General features: G+C 48.1%; 2 protein-coding genes across 3 annotated transcripts in view; one reads left to right on the forward strand and one right to left on the reverse strand.

Annotated features, from left to right (window-relative positions):
- Positions 1–8,973: 8,973 nt before the first annotated feature.
- Positions 8,974–16,161, reverse strand: CCDC115 (coiled-coil domain containing 115). 2 transcript variants are annotated; one of them, XM_033923199.1, is made up of 6 exons: positions 16,061–16,161; positions 14,748–14,895; positions 12,472–12,575; positions 11,763–11,884; positions 9,755–9,937; positions 8,974–9,222 (listed from the first exon to the last, which is right to left on the reverse strand). In XM_033923199.1, the coding sequence occupies exons 2-6, from the start codon at positions 14,871–14,873 to the stop codon at positions 9,056–9,058; spliced, it is 702 nt and encodes a 233-aa protein (XP_033779090.1). In that variant the 5' UTR covers positions 14,874–14,895; positions 16,061–16,161; the 3' UTR covers positions 8,974–9,055. The 2 variants fall into 2 exon arrangements, with proteins under 2 accessions (XP_033779090.1, XP_033779082.1); XM_033923191.1 differs by lacking the exon at positions 16,061–16,161 and adding an exon at positions 15,351–15,489.
- IMP4 (IMP U3 small nucleolar ribonucleoprotein 4) overlaps positions 15,619–16,647 on the forward strand; it is a 35,674-nt gene continuing 34,645 nt past the window's right edge. Inside the window, exon 1 of the mRNA XM_033923179.1 lies at positions 15,619–16,197. Within this exon, the coding sequence (XP_033779070.1) occupies positions 16,195–16,197 (3 nt within the window). The 5' untranslated portion in view covers positions 15,619–16,194. The remainder of the gene's footprint in view (positions 16,198–16,647) is intronic.

The raw sequence follows: 16,647 nt of genomic DNA on the forward strand, positions 1-16,647 counted from the left end.
CCACGCATGTGCATGCCTTCTTGCCCACTAGAGGGCGCATCCCACCTCGTGGTCCTCAGTTCCATAACTAGCAAAGAAGCCATCCTTGGGGAGGCGGGCGGGTTGTGAGAATATCTGCCTGCTGTCCCTGGATAACACCTGTTACGGTAAGTAACTGTGCTTTATCCCAGGACAAGCAGGCAGCATATTCTCACATGTGGGTGACCTCCAAGCCAACCAAAAAAAGGGCAGGTGGGAGGATGGCAATTTAGGAAAACAGATTACGTAACACCGACTGGCCAAACCGGCCGTCGCTTCTGGACAAAGTGTCCAGACAGTAGTGGGAGGTGAACGTATGAACCGAAGACCAAGTGGCAGCTTTACATATGTCCTCCATAGGAGTAGATCGGAGGAAAGCAACCGAAGCTGCCATCGCCCGGACCTTATGCCCCGTGACTCGACCCGGGAGCGTAAGACCAGCCTGAGCGTAGCAAAAAGAAATACAAGCAGCCAACCAGTTGGACAAGGTGCGCTTGGAAACAGGATGTCCTAAACGATTAGGATCAAAGGACAAAAACAATTGAGGAACCTTCATATGAGACCTGGTACGTTGGAGATAAAAAGCCAACGCCCTCTTACAGTCAAGCGTGTGGAGCGCCGTCTCGCCAGGATGGGAGTGGGGCTTAGGAAAGAACACAGGAAGAACAATGGACTGATTGAGGTGGAAATCAGACACAACTTTAGGTAAAAATTTAGGATGGGTGCGGAGAACCACCTTGTCATGATGGAACACAGTGAAAGGCGGATCTGCAACCAAAGCTTGCAGCTCACTAATCCGTCGAGCAGATGTGAGGGCAATCAGAAATACCACCTTCCAAGTAAGAAATTTCAGGAGAGACTTGTCGATAGGCTCAAAGGGAGGTTTCATCAGTTGAGCTAAGACAACATTCAAATCCAAAACGACAGGAGGAGGCTTCAGAGGGGGACAAACATTGATTAGACCCTTCATGAAACGCGTCACCAGAGGATGAAGCGAAAGAGAACGTCCATCCAAGTGCCGATGGAAAGCCGAAATGGCACTGAGATGTACCCGGACAGATGTCGTCTTCAGGCCGGAATTAGACAAATGTAACAAATAGTCCAGTACCGAAGACACCGGGACCGAATCCGGATCCAGATGACGCTAGGAACACCAGGAGGAAAACCTGGTCCACTTCTGGGAATAACAAAGCCTGGTCGAGACCTTGTGCGAGGCTTCCAAAACTTCCCGCACCGACTGAGAAACCGGAACCGAAGTCAAGGGGAAAGGAACCAAGCGGTCAGGTGTAACGACTAAAGATTGGGATGCAACAGCGAACCCCGACTCTGAGATAGCAGAGAGGGAAACACAGGCAGAAGCAGAGGCTCCCTGACACTGAGTTGAAGAAGCAGGGAGAACCAGTGTTGACGAGGCCACCGAGGCGCAATGAGAATCATAGTGGCTCTGGATGATTTGAGACGAACCAACGTCCTCAAGATCAGTGGAAAAGGAGGAAACGCATAAAGGAACCTCCCTCCCTAGTCGAGAAGAAAGGCGTCCGCTTCCAGGCGGTCCGGGGAGTACATCCGAGAACAATACAGGGGTAGTTTGCGAGTCTCCGGGGAAGCAAACAGATCCACTTGTGGAGTCCCCCAGCGGTCGAAGACCTCGCGCAGGACTCTGGAGTTGAGTGACCACTCGTGCGGCTGGAGAAGCCGACTGAGTTTGTCTGCCAAGCAGTTCTGTTCCCCCTGGATATAGACCGCCTGTAGGAAGATGTTCTGGGAGATCGCCCATTCCCAAAGGCGCAGAGCTTCCCGGCAAAGGGACCAAGAGCCTGTCCCACCCTGCTTGTTCACATAATACATGGCCACCTGGTTGTCCGTTCGCACGAGGACTACCTGATCGCGGAGCAGGTGGCAGAAAGCTCGAGCCGCCAGAAAAATGGCGCGAAGCTCCAACACATTGATGTGACAGCGTCGGTCCTCCACCGACCACAGGCCCTGGGTCCGCAGACCGTCGAGATGGGCCCCCCACGCGTACTCCGAGGAGTCCGTGGTCAGAACCTTGCGATGCGGAGGGACGAGAAAGAGCAAATCCCCGGAAAGATTCGAAGAGACGGTCCACCAACGGAGCGAGCGTCTCAAAGAAGGAGTCACCGTTATGCGAGAAGAGACAGGATCGCACTCCTGGCGCCACTGAGAGGCCAGAGTCCACTGAGGAATTCTCATGTGCAGTCTGGCGAACGGCGTGACGTGGACCGTAGAAGCCATGTGGCCCAGAAGCATCATCATGCGCTGAGCTGACACCATCGGCAGCTGAAGGATCAGACGACCCAACCGAACCAAAGCCTCCAACCGCGGAGGAGGGAGGAATGAATGGAGGCGAACAGTGTCCAGCACTGCGCCTATAAACTGAAGCGATAGGGTCGGGCATAATTGGGACTTGGGAAAGTTCACTTCGAACCCTAGTCGTTGAAGGAAGGCGATAGACTGTAGGGTCGCTGAGATAACCCCCTCCCTGGTTGGGGCCTTGATCAGCCAATCGTCCAGGTAAGGGAAGACCTGAAACCCCCGAGACCTTAGTGCTGCAGCGACTACCACCATACACTTCGTGAAGACTCGAGGGGACGAGGCCAGGCCGAAGGGGAGGACTCTGTACTGCAGGTGCAGCTCGCCCACCTGGAACCGTAAGAATTTGCGGAAAGCGGGATGCACCGGAACATGGGTGTATGCTTCCTTCAGGTCCAGGGAGCACATCCAGTCCCCTTCCTCCAAGAGAGGATATAATACCGGAAGTGACAACATCCGGAACTTCTCCCGGACCAGGAACTTGTTGAGCTTCCTGAGGTCTAGAATGGGGCGTAAGTCCCCGGTCTTCTTTGGGACCAAAAAGTAACGGGAGTAAAACCCCCGCCCCCGCTGTTCGGAGGGTACAGGTTCCACCGCCCGAAGCCTCAACAAGGCCCTGGCCTCGGCCATGAGGATGGGGAGCTGGGTCCGGTTGTATGGGCAAGCCCCCGGTGAATGTTCCGGCGGCGCAGAGCAAAAGTTGAGAGAGTAGCCCTCGGAGACGGTCCGGAGCACCCAAGCGTCGGATGTTATCTCGGTCCAGGCCGCATAAAAGGACCGGAGTCGACCCCCTATGGGAAGGGGGTCGGGCGCGATGGCGGAGGGGGGCCGGCCCCTTCCGCCTATCCCGTCAAAAGGACGGCGCTGGCTTGGCAGGACCCTGCACTGGAGTTTTGGTTTGTCCCCCTCTGCCCTGTCGAGGGGGGCGCCGAGGCGGTGGCCTTGAAAAAGCCGGGGTCGACTTTTGAGGGTACCTCCTCGGGGGAGGCCGGAAGGGTTTCTGCGGCGTGGCTCGAGGTTTCGGACGGACCAAGGAGGCTAACGAGCGCTCCTGTTCCGAGAGCCGTTTGGTCGCCGCCTCCAGGGATTCATCGAATAATTCGGACCCCACGCAAGGCAAGTCCGCAAGGCGTTCCTGCAGGTTTGGGTCCATATCGAGGGTGCGTAGCCACGCCAACCGGCGCATAGCTACCGCAAAGGCCGACACCCTCGATACCAGCTCAAACGTATCGTACACCGCATGAAAAAGGTACAAACGCAATTGAGACAGGTTGGACATAAACCTGTCGAACCCTTCCTTGCGGGAGTCCGGCAAGGCCTCACGATATTGGGGCAGATCCTTTACCATGCCACGCAGATAGGAGGAAAAGGTAAAGGCATAATTCAACGCCCTGGTTGCCATGAAGGAATTGGCATAGAGGCGACGACCAAACTTGTCAAGGGTCCGACCCTCCCTGCCGGACGGAACCGCCGCAGAAACCCGGGAGGGTTGCGTCTTTTTGAGCGCAGACTCGACCAGTAGAGACTGGTGGGAGAGTTCAGCCTTCTCAAACCCCTTGGGTGGTATCGTCCTGTACTTTGACTCCATCTTAGACGGCACCGCTGCGACTGTAAGAGGTGAAGTCAGGTTCTTAAGCAAGGTCTGATGAAGGACCTTATTCAGGGGCAGCCGAGGGGATTCCCTTGGGGGAGCAGGAAGGTCCTGCTCCTCGAGGAACTCTTTAGTATATTGCGACCCAGCCATGAGGTCCAAGCCCAAGGCACACGCCATGTCCTGCACAAAGCTGGAGAAGGAGGACGGCCTGGCAGGCGGGGAGGGAGTTCTCGACCTCTCCGCCGAACAAAAGGGGGACGCCTCGTGAGAATAACGTGGCTCCCTACCGGACCCCAAGCCCCATGAGGCCAGATCTAATGGTCTCGAGGGGGTCGGGGAACGTCTCTGCCTCGAAGAACCCCTGGGAGACGTCCCAGGCATCCGAGGGACCGAAGCACGCCCCCTTTTCCTCGGCGAGGAGTCACGAGATCCCCCTCTCGCCGGGGAACGGAGAAGCCTCGGGTTATCGAGACGAAGCTCCGAAACCCGCAAGGCCTCGCCCCCGAGCGGCGAGGAGCGACCACGTCGCCGAGGAGAGCCTCGCGAACGCTTCGGCTTCCTCGGTCGACGCCTCGCCCGAGGCCGGCCCGAGGGCGAGGAACCCCGGGAGGACCTCGAGGAGGAGGAGGAGGAAATCCGTCTCACTCTGCGTACCTTGTCCCGGGGCCGAATGCTGCTCTCAGGCGGGGCCCCCGAGGTCGAGGGCAAGGTCGAGACCGAGGTCGGTGGTGCCCCGGTAGCCGAGACCGAGGGAGCCGAGACCGAGGTCGCCGAGGTCGGTGCCCCCGAGGTCAAAGCAGTCAAGGTCGCAGCCCGCTGCAGTTGTTCGAGGGCGCCAGACAGCTCCGAGGAAATCAATGCTCGGAGCAGGTCCTGGAACGCCGGGATCCCGACCATGGTAGGCAGGTCCGAGGCCGGGGGATGCTCCCTGGAGGGCGACCTCGGTCTCGAGTATTCCCTCGGGGCATTAGTGGCCGGAGTCCTGGGCGGGGCCGAGGACGACCCACCCGCCGCAGAGGAGCTCGAGGTTGGCTTCTTCGATGACCCTGGAGTCGGGGATGGAAAAGAGGACTTACCCGAGGCAGGTTTGGTCGCAGGCGTCGGCTTCGAGGTCGAGGGATGCGGCGAAGCCGAAGGCGCCGAGGCCGAGGTCAAGGTCGGGGCCGAGGCCGACGTCGAGGCCTTCCCGGGTGCGGAGTCAACTGCGAAAAGCTCCGCCATCCTGGCGCGGCGTCGACGGAGCGCTCTGGCCTGAAGAGTGGAACACCGATCGCAGGAATTAGTCGGATGCTCGGGTCCAAGGCAGAGCAAGCACCACCGGTGGGGGTCAGTGATGGATAGTAACCGCTCACACCGGGTGCATTTCTTAAAGCCCGTCGAGGGACGGGACATGAAAAAGAAAGTGGCTGGGAACGAACGATGTCCCGCGGCTCCCGGTAGCCCCCGGAGCCGAACGGAAGAAATAAACCTTTTTTTTTTTTTTTTTATGATAAACGACGGCCACGAAGGAAAAAACAACAAATAAAGCACAGCGACCGAGCTAAACAACCCAGACGCGGTGTCAGAAGGCAGAAAAATAGGAGCTCAATTTCCACAGGGCTTCTGGCTCCGCGGAAAAAACTGAACTGAGGACCACGAGGTGGGATGCGCCCTCTAGTGGGCAAGAAGGCATGCACATGCGTGGTGCAGTGTAGCAAACTTGAAACTTCAATCAAGTTTGCTTGAAAAGCTGTCTGCGCTGGGGCTCCGTAGATGACGTCACCCACATGTGAGAATATGCTGCCTGCTTGTCCTGGGATAAAATAGCTGCTGGAAATCCAAAGCCATTGGATAAAGCTTGGTCATAGCCTTAGCCACCCACAGGGACCCCTCTGGAGACTCCCAGTGGTCCGTGACCAACTTAGTGATGTCTGGATGCAAGGTAAAGCACACTGAGCAACAGAGCTGCTCATATAACTGAGCACTGAGATGAAGGAGTTGGAGGAACTTCCAGCTTCAGTTCTCTCAGTGAGGCAGAAATAATGCTGGAAAGCACAGATGCTTTGAAAAGCCGGTGCACCATGGCTATGCCACTGAAATACAGTGCTCTAAATACGTGCTTTGGTTACAAAATTTCAGCAGTAATTCAGTCTGTAAATTTGGGATGGTAAATTCCTTAGGAATTAGCCTCTCTGTGGAATTATGATACCAGCTGTCACGCTGTATGTGGCACATAGACAGTCACTGTAAAAGAACCATGACTTTTAGTTCTAGTTTTCATTAGCTGTGGTCCAATTGTATAGAAGCTATTTTGCTTGGAGGTAAAAATACAGCTTTCATTATTTAAACTATATTCTGGCTTGGACACTGTGGGGCTCATAATTGAAATAGAAAAATGTCTAAAAACTCGCCTAAATCGGTACTTGGACAATCTAAAAGACAAGGCATCCAAGTGCCGATAATCGAACTGGGGTTTAGATGTATTTAAAAACGACTTAGGCCTTCACAGTGCTGCTGAACGACCAGAGCTAAAAGGGGCGTTTCAGGAGAAGTGTCGAGGGCGGGATTTGGGCCGTCTTACACTTAGTCGTACTGCATGTATAACCAAAGGTTTCACAATACTGCCTAGACGGAACTTAAACATTGTGACTTAGGCTATCTAAAACCAGGTCTAAGTCCACAAAAGGTATCCAAAGTGACCAAATAAGCACTGCAGACACAAAGTACAGACCCCCACACACTGCCCAAGTGATCACTGATCCCCCCCCTAAAAAACGTAATAACAACTTTACATATCTGCCTCCTGAACATCAGCATCTTGCAGCCTGGCATTGGAAAGCCTAGTACAGCTGCACAGAGGTAGCTTAAGTGGTCTGGGGGGTGGGTTAGTGAACCATGGAGAGGAGGACCCAGGCCCATAAGCCACTCTATTCATTGCATTCATGAAGAAACATGTGCACCCCCCAAAACCCTTTTGTACTGCCATATAAGTGGCTCCTGCAGCCATAAGGGCTATTAAAGTGGTAGATAGGTGGGTCTAGTAGATTCTGAGGGTGTTTTGGGGGGCTCACCATGACCTATAAGGTAGCTGTAGTGAGATGTTTATGTGGCACCCTTTTTGTGATGTTCACAGCAGTGTCCTGTAAGGTACTCTGGTGCCATGTTTGACCCGGGAAACTACAGACCGGTGAGTCTGACCTCGGTTCCGGGGAAAATGGCGGAAGCACTGCTAAAAGAAAACATCGATGAACATTTTGAAAGAAACAAACTTCTGATAACCAGCCAACATGGTTTCTGCAGGGGGAGATCGTGCCTGACTAACTTATTGCACTTCTTCGAAGGAATTAACAAACAGATGGACAGAGGAGACCCCATAGACATCATATACCTAGATTTCCAGAAAGCCTTTGACAAGGTGCCTCATGAACGTCTACTCCGGAAACTGAGGAACCATGGGGTGGACGGAGACGTGCATAGATGGATCAGAAACTGGTTAGAAGGTAGGAAACAGAGGGTAGGGGTGAAGGGCCACTACTCAGACTGGAGAAAGGTCACGAGTGGTGTTCCGCAGGGCTCGGTGCTTGGGCCGCTGCTCCTTAACATATTCATAAATGATCTAGAAACAGGGACGAAGTGTGAGATAATAAAATTTTCAGATGATACCAAACTATTTAGTGGAGCTCGGACAAAGGAGGACTGCAAAGAATTGCAAAGAGACCTGGACAAACTAGGGGAATGGGCAGAGAGATGGCAGATGAAATTCAATGTTGAGAAGTGTAAAGTATTGCATGTGGGAAGCAAAAACCCGAGGTATAATTATACGATGGGAGGGATGTTATTGACTGAGAGTACCCAAGAAAGGGACTTGGGGGTGATGGTGGACATGACAATGAAGCCGACGGCACAGTGCGCAGCTGCCGCTAAGAGAGCGAATAGAATGCTAGGTATAATTAAGAAGGGTATTACAACCAGAACGAAAGAAGTTATCCTGCCGCTGTATCGGGCAATGGTGCGTCCACATCTTGAGTACTGCATCCAGTATTAGTCACCGTACCTTAAGAAGGATATGGCGTTACTCGAGAGAGTTCAGAGGAGAGCGACATGACTGATTAAGGGGATGGAAAGCCTTTCATACGCTGAGAGATTGGAAAAACTGGGACTCTTTTCCCTGGAAAAGAGAAGATTAAGAGGGGATATGATGGAGACTTACAAGATCATGAAGGGCATAGAGAGAATAGAGAGGGACAGATTCTTCAAACTTTCAGAAAATAAAAAAACAAGAGGGCATTCGGAAAAGTTGAGAGGGGACAAATTCAAAACAAATGCTAGGAAGTTCTTCTTTACACAGCGTGTGGTGGACACCTGGAATGCAATTCCAGAGGACGTTATAGGGCAGAGTACGGTACTGGGGTTTAAGAAAGGATTGGACAAATTCCTGCTGGAAAAGGGGATAGAGGGGTATAGATAGAAATTTACTGCACAGGTCCTGGACCTGTTGGGCCGCCGCGTGAGCGGACTGCTGGGCGCGATGGACCTCAGGTCTGACCCAGCGGAGGCATTTCTTATGTTCTTACTTTTTTGGCCCCTCCCATGCCCAAAAGGTCTTTTTCTAGGCATTTTTGAGTTGGACAAATTTTTGGTCGAAAATGGGGTATAAAGATGGATGACTTAGCGATCTGGACGTATAGTTGGACGATTTAAAAAAAATAAAAAAGGTGGACATATTTTTCGAAAATGGACCTTTTCCTGTGTCTGACTTTGGACGACTTGCAACTTAGGCCAAAACAGACTTAGACGTTTCTTTTCATTATGCCCCCTCTGTGGATTTAAGCAAAGATATGCAGACTGTAAGCTCTGACAGTCCACAAAGGTTCACATTCACACTACCAAACTTGAGTTTTCAATTTTGATTTCAACTTTGGCCGAAACTGGAAAAAAAAAATAAAAGCTGTTTCAGTAGCCTCTTTCTTCCATTCAGTTTTGAGTTTACAGCTATGCCTGGAAGCATTTAACACAAATTTATTCTCTTGTAAATCAGGTCTCATACTCCATAACCCATGAATACAAAATATTTATTTTCTAAAACTTCTAGTTCATTGCTCAGTTTTTGCCATAAAACACAAATTCCTGTCCTTAAGCTCCAGGCAGTTGAGTTTCTTCCTCTCCAGGTAAGACCGCCCCTGGCTTAACTCTTAGGGAACACAGTAGTTGCTTTTTCTTCTCCAGGAGGGCCCGATACTGCTCATAGATGGTTTCAATGCTGCTCTGTAGTGTGGCAATATCCACTGCCAGACTGAGGCCTGCAAGAAAAGGGTCAGGAGATGAAGGGACTGACATATAAAGGGCAAGCTTATAAGGTGGCACCCACATTTACGAGCCATGTACTTATGTGCCTAAGAAACAGCAAAACACTTAAGCATTATTCTGTAGAGATGTGCAATGGGGCATTCACATGGGTATCATTTACACACACCTCATACTGAAAGTTATACATGCCTGCACCAGGTCTATGACTGATATAACTGCAGATACCTAAACATTATGCAGTGACTCCAAGTTATGCTAGAATCTACAACATAGTATGGACACCCATATGTCATTACAGAATAGTTCCCATCTAAACATCTAGTCCTTAGGACACAACCAGCCAGTCACATATTTAGGACACCAACAAATTACAACAACATGCAAATACTTTCACTACTCTATGCAAATCTATCACACGGACATCCTGATAATCAGAGTATGGGTTCAGAACCCCTGTTCTACAACTACCAGCCTGACCTTCCTGTGTACACTACTCTGGGTACACTCTCTCCCTTATGTTGTCACCTTTCTTAAAGCTGTTCTGAGCCTGCCTCAGGCTCTGTGGTACCAGGACACCGAACCATTTCAAAGGATCCTGGGCTGGACCTGGTCCTCCCCCTTGCCTCATGGACTTGAGTTTTTCTGTGGGAATGTCTCGGGACACAGGAGGATCTTTTCTTGAGAGGTCGCCCTTCCGTCGTCGCAGAACTGGATAAGTAGCAAGAATAAATATTAGTTGGTATTCTTTGACATTTTGTACGAGTATCTGTGGACATGTACTGTAGTCCTTGGAAGAGTGGAACACCTTTCTGGGGATAAACTCTGCTGCCAGCTCCACCAGCAGCTTTCTTAATTTATGTCTACAATTAAAGTCAGTCCTTCTTGTAAATGTTCTATACAAAAATATGAGGTAGTTCCTAGAGATGACATATGCCACTTACTACATTGAAATAAATAAATAAAATATTTCTTTGTATTTTGTTTTAATTGTATAAGTCCCATTTTCTTACATTTTCCTCCTGTTCGTTGTCTCTTAACTTCTTTCAAGGTCTTCTTTCCGTTTGCTTCCCCCCCCATCCATTGCCTTTTCTTCTTTCCCTATATCTTGTCTCTAATATTGATCTCTCTCATTTTTTGTTTTGTTTTTATCCACCCATAGCTAGGATTTTACATGATTTTTCCTTTGCTCTCAGCTTGTGTCCCTCTTTTCTCATCTCAAATGCCTGCTTTCCATCTTGCTCTCATCACCTATCCAGCCCTCCTATTTCCACATTTCTGTTTCTCCCTCCTCAGTCTTTCTCCCTCATTATTCCTCTATACTCACCACCTCCTCCCCAGGCCCACTTCATTCTGTTGCTCATCCCCTCCCTGGCTTCCAGCTGGATTTTTTTTCTTCATCTCTTTCCTCTACCCAGCTTCCTATTACCTGTCATCTTCTTCCCAATTTGGATTTCTAGCCTCTAATCCCTTCACAGATCCAACTCTCTCTTCTGTCTCTCTCTCCATTCCTTTCTACTGCTTCTCCACCCCTCAAACTCCAGGTCCTAAATACCATCTTTTCACCCCTCCTCCTTTTATTCTCAACCTCACACTCTCTGATTAATCTTACACTACCTACTCATCTGCCAAGTCTACTTTGAATCCCCAGCCTCCAAGCTCCTCTTTCTGAGTCTCCGCTTAACTTTACCCCTTCCCATCCAATCAAATTCAGAGTCTTTCTTCTCCCAAACCAATTCAGAGTCCCCCTACACACTCAATCCTTGCATCCCCATGCTCTCCCAAGCCCAGCACTGGTCTCTGACACCCTACTGTCTCTCTTCCCCACCTCTCTAATCCAGTATTTGCTTTCTTTTTTACCTTCTCACCCTTTTCTTCCTCACTGCCAGCTGTAGCTTCTATTGCAGCTGCTCCCCTTACTATGGATCAGCCAGATATCTCTTTCCTTCCTCTACTTCACCATGTGCTGCACGGTTCAGTGGTCAAAAACTGAACTGCACCACATTGTATCTGTGCAGAGGCATGCACTTTAACGAACATGGTGGAAAGACAGAGGAACTAAACCAGAGACTTGGGGCATTACAAGGATGAAGAACACATACTTATAGAAGATTTGGAAGAGCAGGCAGAAAAGTTGGTCAGGTCAGGGCCCCAGCAATCAAACCATTCCAATGCCTGTGATGGGTGTTCTTGAGTCCATCCCTTCCTCCACCTTTCTAGAAGGAAGGTTGGATGTAACCCAAGGTGGAAGGTCTGATCCTTGGGTTACAGTCTCTGCTGTGCAGTGAAAGCGACAGTGGTGGTAACTGAGCTGATAACGCCCCTACATGGACTGCAAAACTGCTTTCCTCAATGGGACATATAAACGTAATCATCTAAGATGGTAGGCAAGGAACCACAAACTGCCACCCCTTGAATTCTGCCCCCTTAACCCAAGTCTAGTAAGCCTCTGTGGGACAGCATTTACCTGAAAGCGCCAGGTGACAAAAGCACAGAAGCAGCATTACCAGTTCTGTCCTAAGTGCTCTGTACTGACCTTGTTCTTTAAATCCAATCTCCTGCACTTCTGGTTGATCTAGCAGGCCCTTGGTGGGAGACTTTCTCTCTCCATTGTCTGTATTTCCCACCTCAAAGGACCAGCTTCCATTCTCACAAGCACTATGCAGGAATAAGCAGAAGGCATCACACAGCAGAACTCTACAGAATATATTCACAGACTGCAGTCCACAAGTACAGACCATAAACAAAAAACATTCTCTGTACTGTGAGCTATATCTCTCACTTATAAAAGTCCTCTTAAGTCGCTCCCTAGCTTAGTGAAAATTACATTAAAAGCCTATGCTCTTGGTCATAGCAGCCAGATTTTACATAACAATCCTAAATGGACAGGACTGACTCCTGTGTCATAAAGACCACAGACAAGAATGTGAGAGATGTAACTTATAATATTCTTCCAAATATAACTCCCAGGTATTCTTGTCTTTTACTTTGTTCAGCCTGCTCTGTTTACAGATTAGAAATCACTTTTCAAACAAATTCCCACATCTTTGTGCTATTGGTTACTGCAGAATGACAGTAGAATACTAAGCTTAGGATGTGTTCTGTCTGTAGCTGATACAATCATACAGTAGATTATTATTGAAGACAGCTAACAGAAGCTTCCTTTTTGCTCTACTCCCTCCTCAACATTTTAATGTTAATGCAATCCAGTTTAAACCTCCCTTGCTTCATCCTGCATCTCTTACCATGTACAGACGTGGACAGATGGCGTCATTTGATGCCCATACTGCAAGGAAGAGACAGACTTGTTCCCCATTGCAAAGCGGCTCTGAGAAAGAGAGAGCCATCCCTGTCATGGAAACACAGGCTGTCAGGATCAGCAAGAGTACAGATAAAGCCAAATATTCCAAGTAGTAAGTGTCCAAAAGTTTATCAAGATTTAAGGAGGAGAGGGGGTAAAATGACATTTCAATTCATAGCCAAAAATATTCCATGTCATCCCCAGGTGAGTTTTACTGGGTGTACACTCAGTGGTGTTGACCCTATTCAGCACCCATGAGAGAGCAAGGCCATGGGGAGGAGTGTGTTTCAGACCTGTCTGATTGGTGAGAAGGAAGAAATTTGGTTACCTGCATGAGGAAAGGCGACCTTTAGTCTGGTCTAGATGTTAGAGAGAAAGAAGGGAAACTCAAGACTAAATGTCCTTTGGGGAGAGGAAGGTGCAGTAAGAAAGGTTTAGAAGAGATAATACTGTACAAAGGAAATATGAATGGGAGGAAGTATGAGTGAAGTGAAGGTAGAGTGAGAGATGAGAGGCAGGGAGAAGGTGAGAAATGAACAGGGAGATGATGGAGCATAAGTGATCCATTCCAGCTGAATGTGTGAATTGGGTGGATTAGGGATGGGGATATGCTGTTCAGTGCGTATACTTAACATCCTCAGCTACTCTGAGTTCCGATTGTAGCCAGGGTCCAACTGCTCAAGAAATTGCTACAAAGCCACAGCATCAGAGGATCACCTCTGAATGAGAAAGGTATTACACAAGGTCAAATTTGCCTCCTGTTTTTGCCCCACCCATAGTCATCCTCCTCTACTGCTGGCCTGCATATCTGGTTGGCCTATAACTCCAAGGTGTCCTGATAAAAAACAAGATCTTGCTTATTGCTGGCACTATGCTATTCATATGGGAAAATGAGCTGCAGGGCCCAGACAAAATGCACATGAGGGAACACTATGACTGGAAAAAAAATGAATGGGGGTGGGGGGCAGAAAAGAGTATAGGGAGGTGAACGGAAGAAAGAATCTCGAGGGAGAAACAGTGTAAGCTGAGCTAAGCAAGAAAGAGGATAAAAATTAAAACCAAGAGAACAAGAAGTAGTTGCAGAAGAGAAAAGAAAGACCTTAAGCAGATGTACAACGGAGACTGGAAAAAACTGTATGTTTAGGACAATGTTTAGAAATTTAATAATTAAGTTGATCTTGTGAATAAGCAACAATATGCAATAGCCTATAAGGTCTTAGAATGAGCCAGAACCATCTCCCCCTACCATCTGCTGCAGGAGGACTTCAAGCATTGCTTGCGGCAATAAACGTCGCACTTCAGACCATCCTTACACCTTTGGAAAATAATGCCTTCTATACACTCGCCAAAGCCAATCACCTCCAGTAATTGTTTGGGGCAAATCATGGTCTTTATCACTGTTCAAATTTTACCAGCTCCGTCATAAAAGATTTCTGGACAGGAACTGAAATGACTGGATTTTTTCTCCCTTCAAATTGTAATCAATAATAATGTATTTACTATATAGAAAAGCTTAGCATTGATTATGGTTCACCAGCTTATTTAAAACCAGGAGTGTATTTCTGGGTGGGCCCACACATTTCTTCTTCACCACTGTCCCTGCCCCTCCCCATGTTGAAAATTAATACCTTGGCTGGTGGGGATCTCTAAGCGGAGCACTCTAGGATGTCTGAACAGTAGGAAAGTCAGTGGTGCATTTTCAGCTTGGCAGCCCCCCATGCATGCTCAGTTCATAGTAACTAGAAGCACACCGCTGACTTCTCTGCTGTTCAGATGGCCTGGATTGCTCCACAGAAAAGTACACTGTTGGGTGGGCCTGCCTAAAGTGATTAGGCCCCTGTCCACCGATGACTATGCCACTACTTTAAACTAGCTGCTTCTGAATTGTAACGTATCACCTTCTAAAAGGATTCTTGACCCTGCTTTATATTAGGTAGGCAACAGATCATACAAATGACAGCAAAACTCCATCCTCATAAGAGTGTAGCACATAAGATGAAAGTACAGACAGGTTATGTGACTAGCTCAAAGTCATTGGCAAGTGAATAATGGCAGAGTGGCACAGGAACTGAATTTCTGGGCACATTCCTCTATCATGGCATGATGGGACTTGTACCAGCCAGGTCAGACTGACAGCCTTTCTCAAGTCACCAGTAAAGTCTGCATTGCTAAGCTCATCTCCTCAGAATCAGTCACCTGGGTGACCCCTTCAATACTCACTTGCTCAACAAGATTGTTGAAAGTCTGCCTCTTTTCCTGCAGGGTCTCCAGCTTAGACATCAACTTAAGCACCAATTGGTCCAGTTCTTGGCACACGACAGTCACCTTTTCATCTTCTCCAGCCATCTCCCCACATCTGGGTCACTCCCTTATTAGAGACAGCATTTACACTTATTAGATCAATAGCCAAGGCTCCTGCACCTAAATGCTAATGCTGTATGTTTTGCCTTTCTAGACTTGTGACATGATGTGCAAAGAGACATGTGGGAGACCAATCCTGGGGAGGGGTTGATTTGATTTATTTCATTTGATATACCCCCCTCCACCAAAAGCATCAATGCGGTTTACAATACAATATTTTAGCAGAATTTTCACAGGGCCTTGAAGTATTTCCGTTTCTATTTATTTGTATTATTAAACTTTTTACTGGTTTGTTCGCCTGCTTAACAAAACAACAGCTAGAATCTCCTATGTAAAAGCAACATTACAGAAACTAGGGTCCTTCTGAAGAATATTAACAGTACGCTGTGGACTTTGACACGCATAGATTCCCTTTTTTCCTAGAAGTAGTACACTTGCAGCCATCAACGTCTTTCCTCCTACCTTTACTTCTTTATCCTTGGCAAATCTGCTCTTCCTACAGCTCAGAACTCTCCGTCATATGACCTTTTTTTTTTTTTACAACGCGGAAGAACCTTCCTCTGGACGCCCCGCCCTCTTCTCTTTACACTGGAACAGCAAGCTGCCGCGGTGGGAGGGAACAAGAGAACCATTTGACCAATCAGGATTAAAAAAAAAACAACAACACTTCTCGCCTAGAGAAAATGATCACATGATGCTTGGAACCAACCACCAGGAGCGACATATTTGTTAAGGGCAAGAGAATTAGTTCTTTAGCACCGTGTTAAGTACTGACCAAAATAAGCAAATACAACTAACACAATAATGGGTCTGGGTAAAACGTAGATCCAGTACCTCGTGGATCCCGGACACGTTTCCACAGCTTGACAAGCTATGTATATATAAAAATAAATAAATAAATAAACAACCCGGCTTAAGATCTCCCTCCTGGAATGGGCTGGAATTGGCAGCTTTGTGGATGAGAGAGAGAGAGAGAGAAAAAAAAAAAAAAGAGTGGAATCCAGAACCGGCTCCAGCTGCAGGAATGTGTGGGAAGGGAAGTAGAAGAAAGTACCGAGCACCGGCGCCAACATGCTCAGCTGAAAACCCAAGTAGGAAAAGGCATAAATTATCCCGCAAAAACCCCAAATCTACCAAAATAATTTATACAGTAATGCAATTTATTACTTTACCCTTTCCCTCAAGCAAGCACTAGCAACACCCTCTGAATAAAGCCTGCGCTGATAGGCTGAATTTAGCCAACGAGTGCTGAGCTTGTTGGGTGAGGCCGGAAGTACACATAGTAAGGAAGAGGTGAAGCAGCAGCATGGTGAGTTTCTGCTTCTTTTCTCATAGGCACCTTTATTTTAGGATTATCTTTGTTTGGAGAATATGGTACTGGGTCTAGATTTTTTTCCCTTTTGTAATTATAAAGAGTTGAGATACATGATTCGCTTTTCATTATAAATGGGGTGAGAGCATCCCTTTTTTCTTCTGGTGACTATATTTCTCTCTCCCACGCCAATTCAAGATGTAAATGGTTGAGAGCTATCCTGCTGTTTCTGCGATTCATGTTATCTCACAGTCATGTGAAAAAATTAGGACACCCCCATGAAATATTCAGTTCTTTCTTAAGAAATGTTCACATATCGATGTCAAATCTTTATTTTTTTTAGTGATACTAATATATCTAAAATGGTGGAAGTGGGTCAATAAATAACAAACAAATATAAATACTCCACTTTCTGGATTGAGAACACTATCTCAATGGAAGAAAAGC

This window comes from Geotrypetes seraphini, chromosome 1, assembly GCF_902459505.1.
Source record: "Geotrypetes seraphini chromosome 1, aGeoSer1.1, whole genome shotgun sequence".
Classification (NCBI taxonomy): Eukaryota; Metazoa; Chordata; class Amphibia; order Gymnophiona; family Dermophiidae; genus Geotrypetes; species Geotrypetes seraphini.

Coding starts and splice junctions, on each gene's coding strand:
- CCDC115 (XM_033923199.1), bottom strand. CDS start 14,873: ATGGCTGGAGAAGATGAAAAGGTGACTGTCGTGTGCCAAGAACTGGAC. Junction 12,576..14,747: donor TCAACAATCTTGTTGAGCAA/GTGAGTATTGAA, acceptor TTTCCATGACAG/GGATGGCTCTCTCTTTCTCA. Junction 9,938..11,762: donor GATTGGATTTAAAGAACAAG/GTCAGTACAGAG, acceptor CTACTTATCCAG/TTCTGCGACGACGGAAGGGC.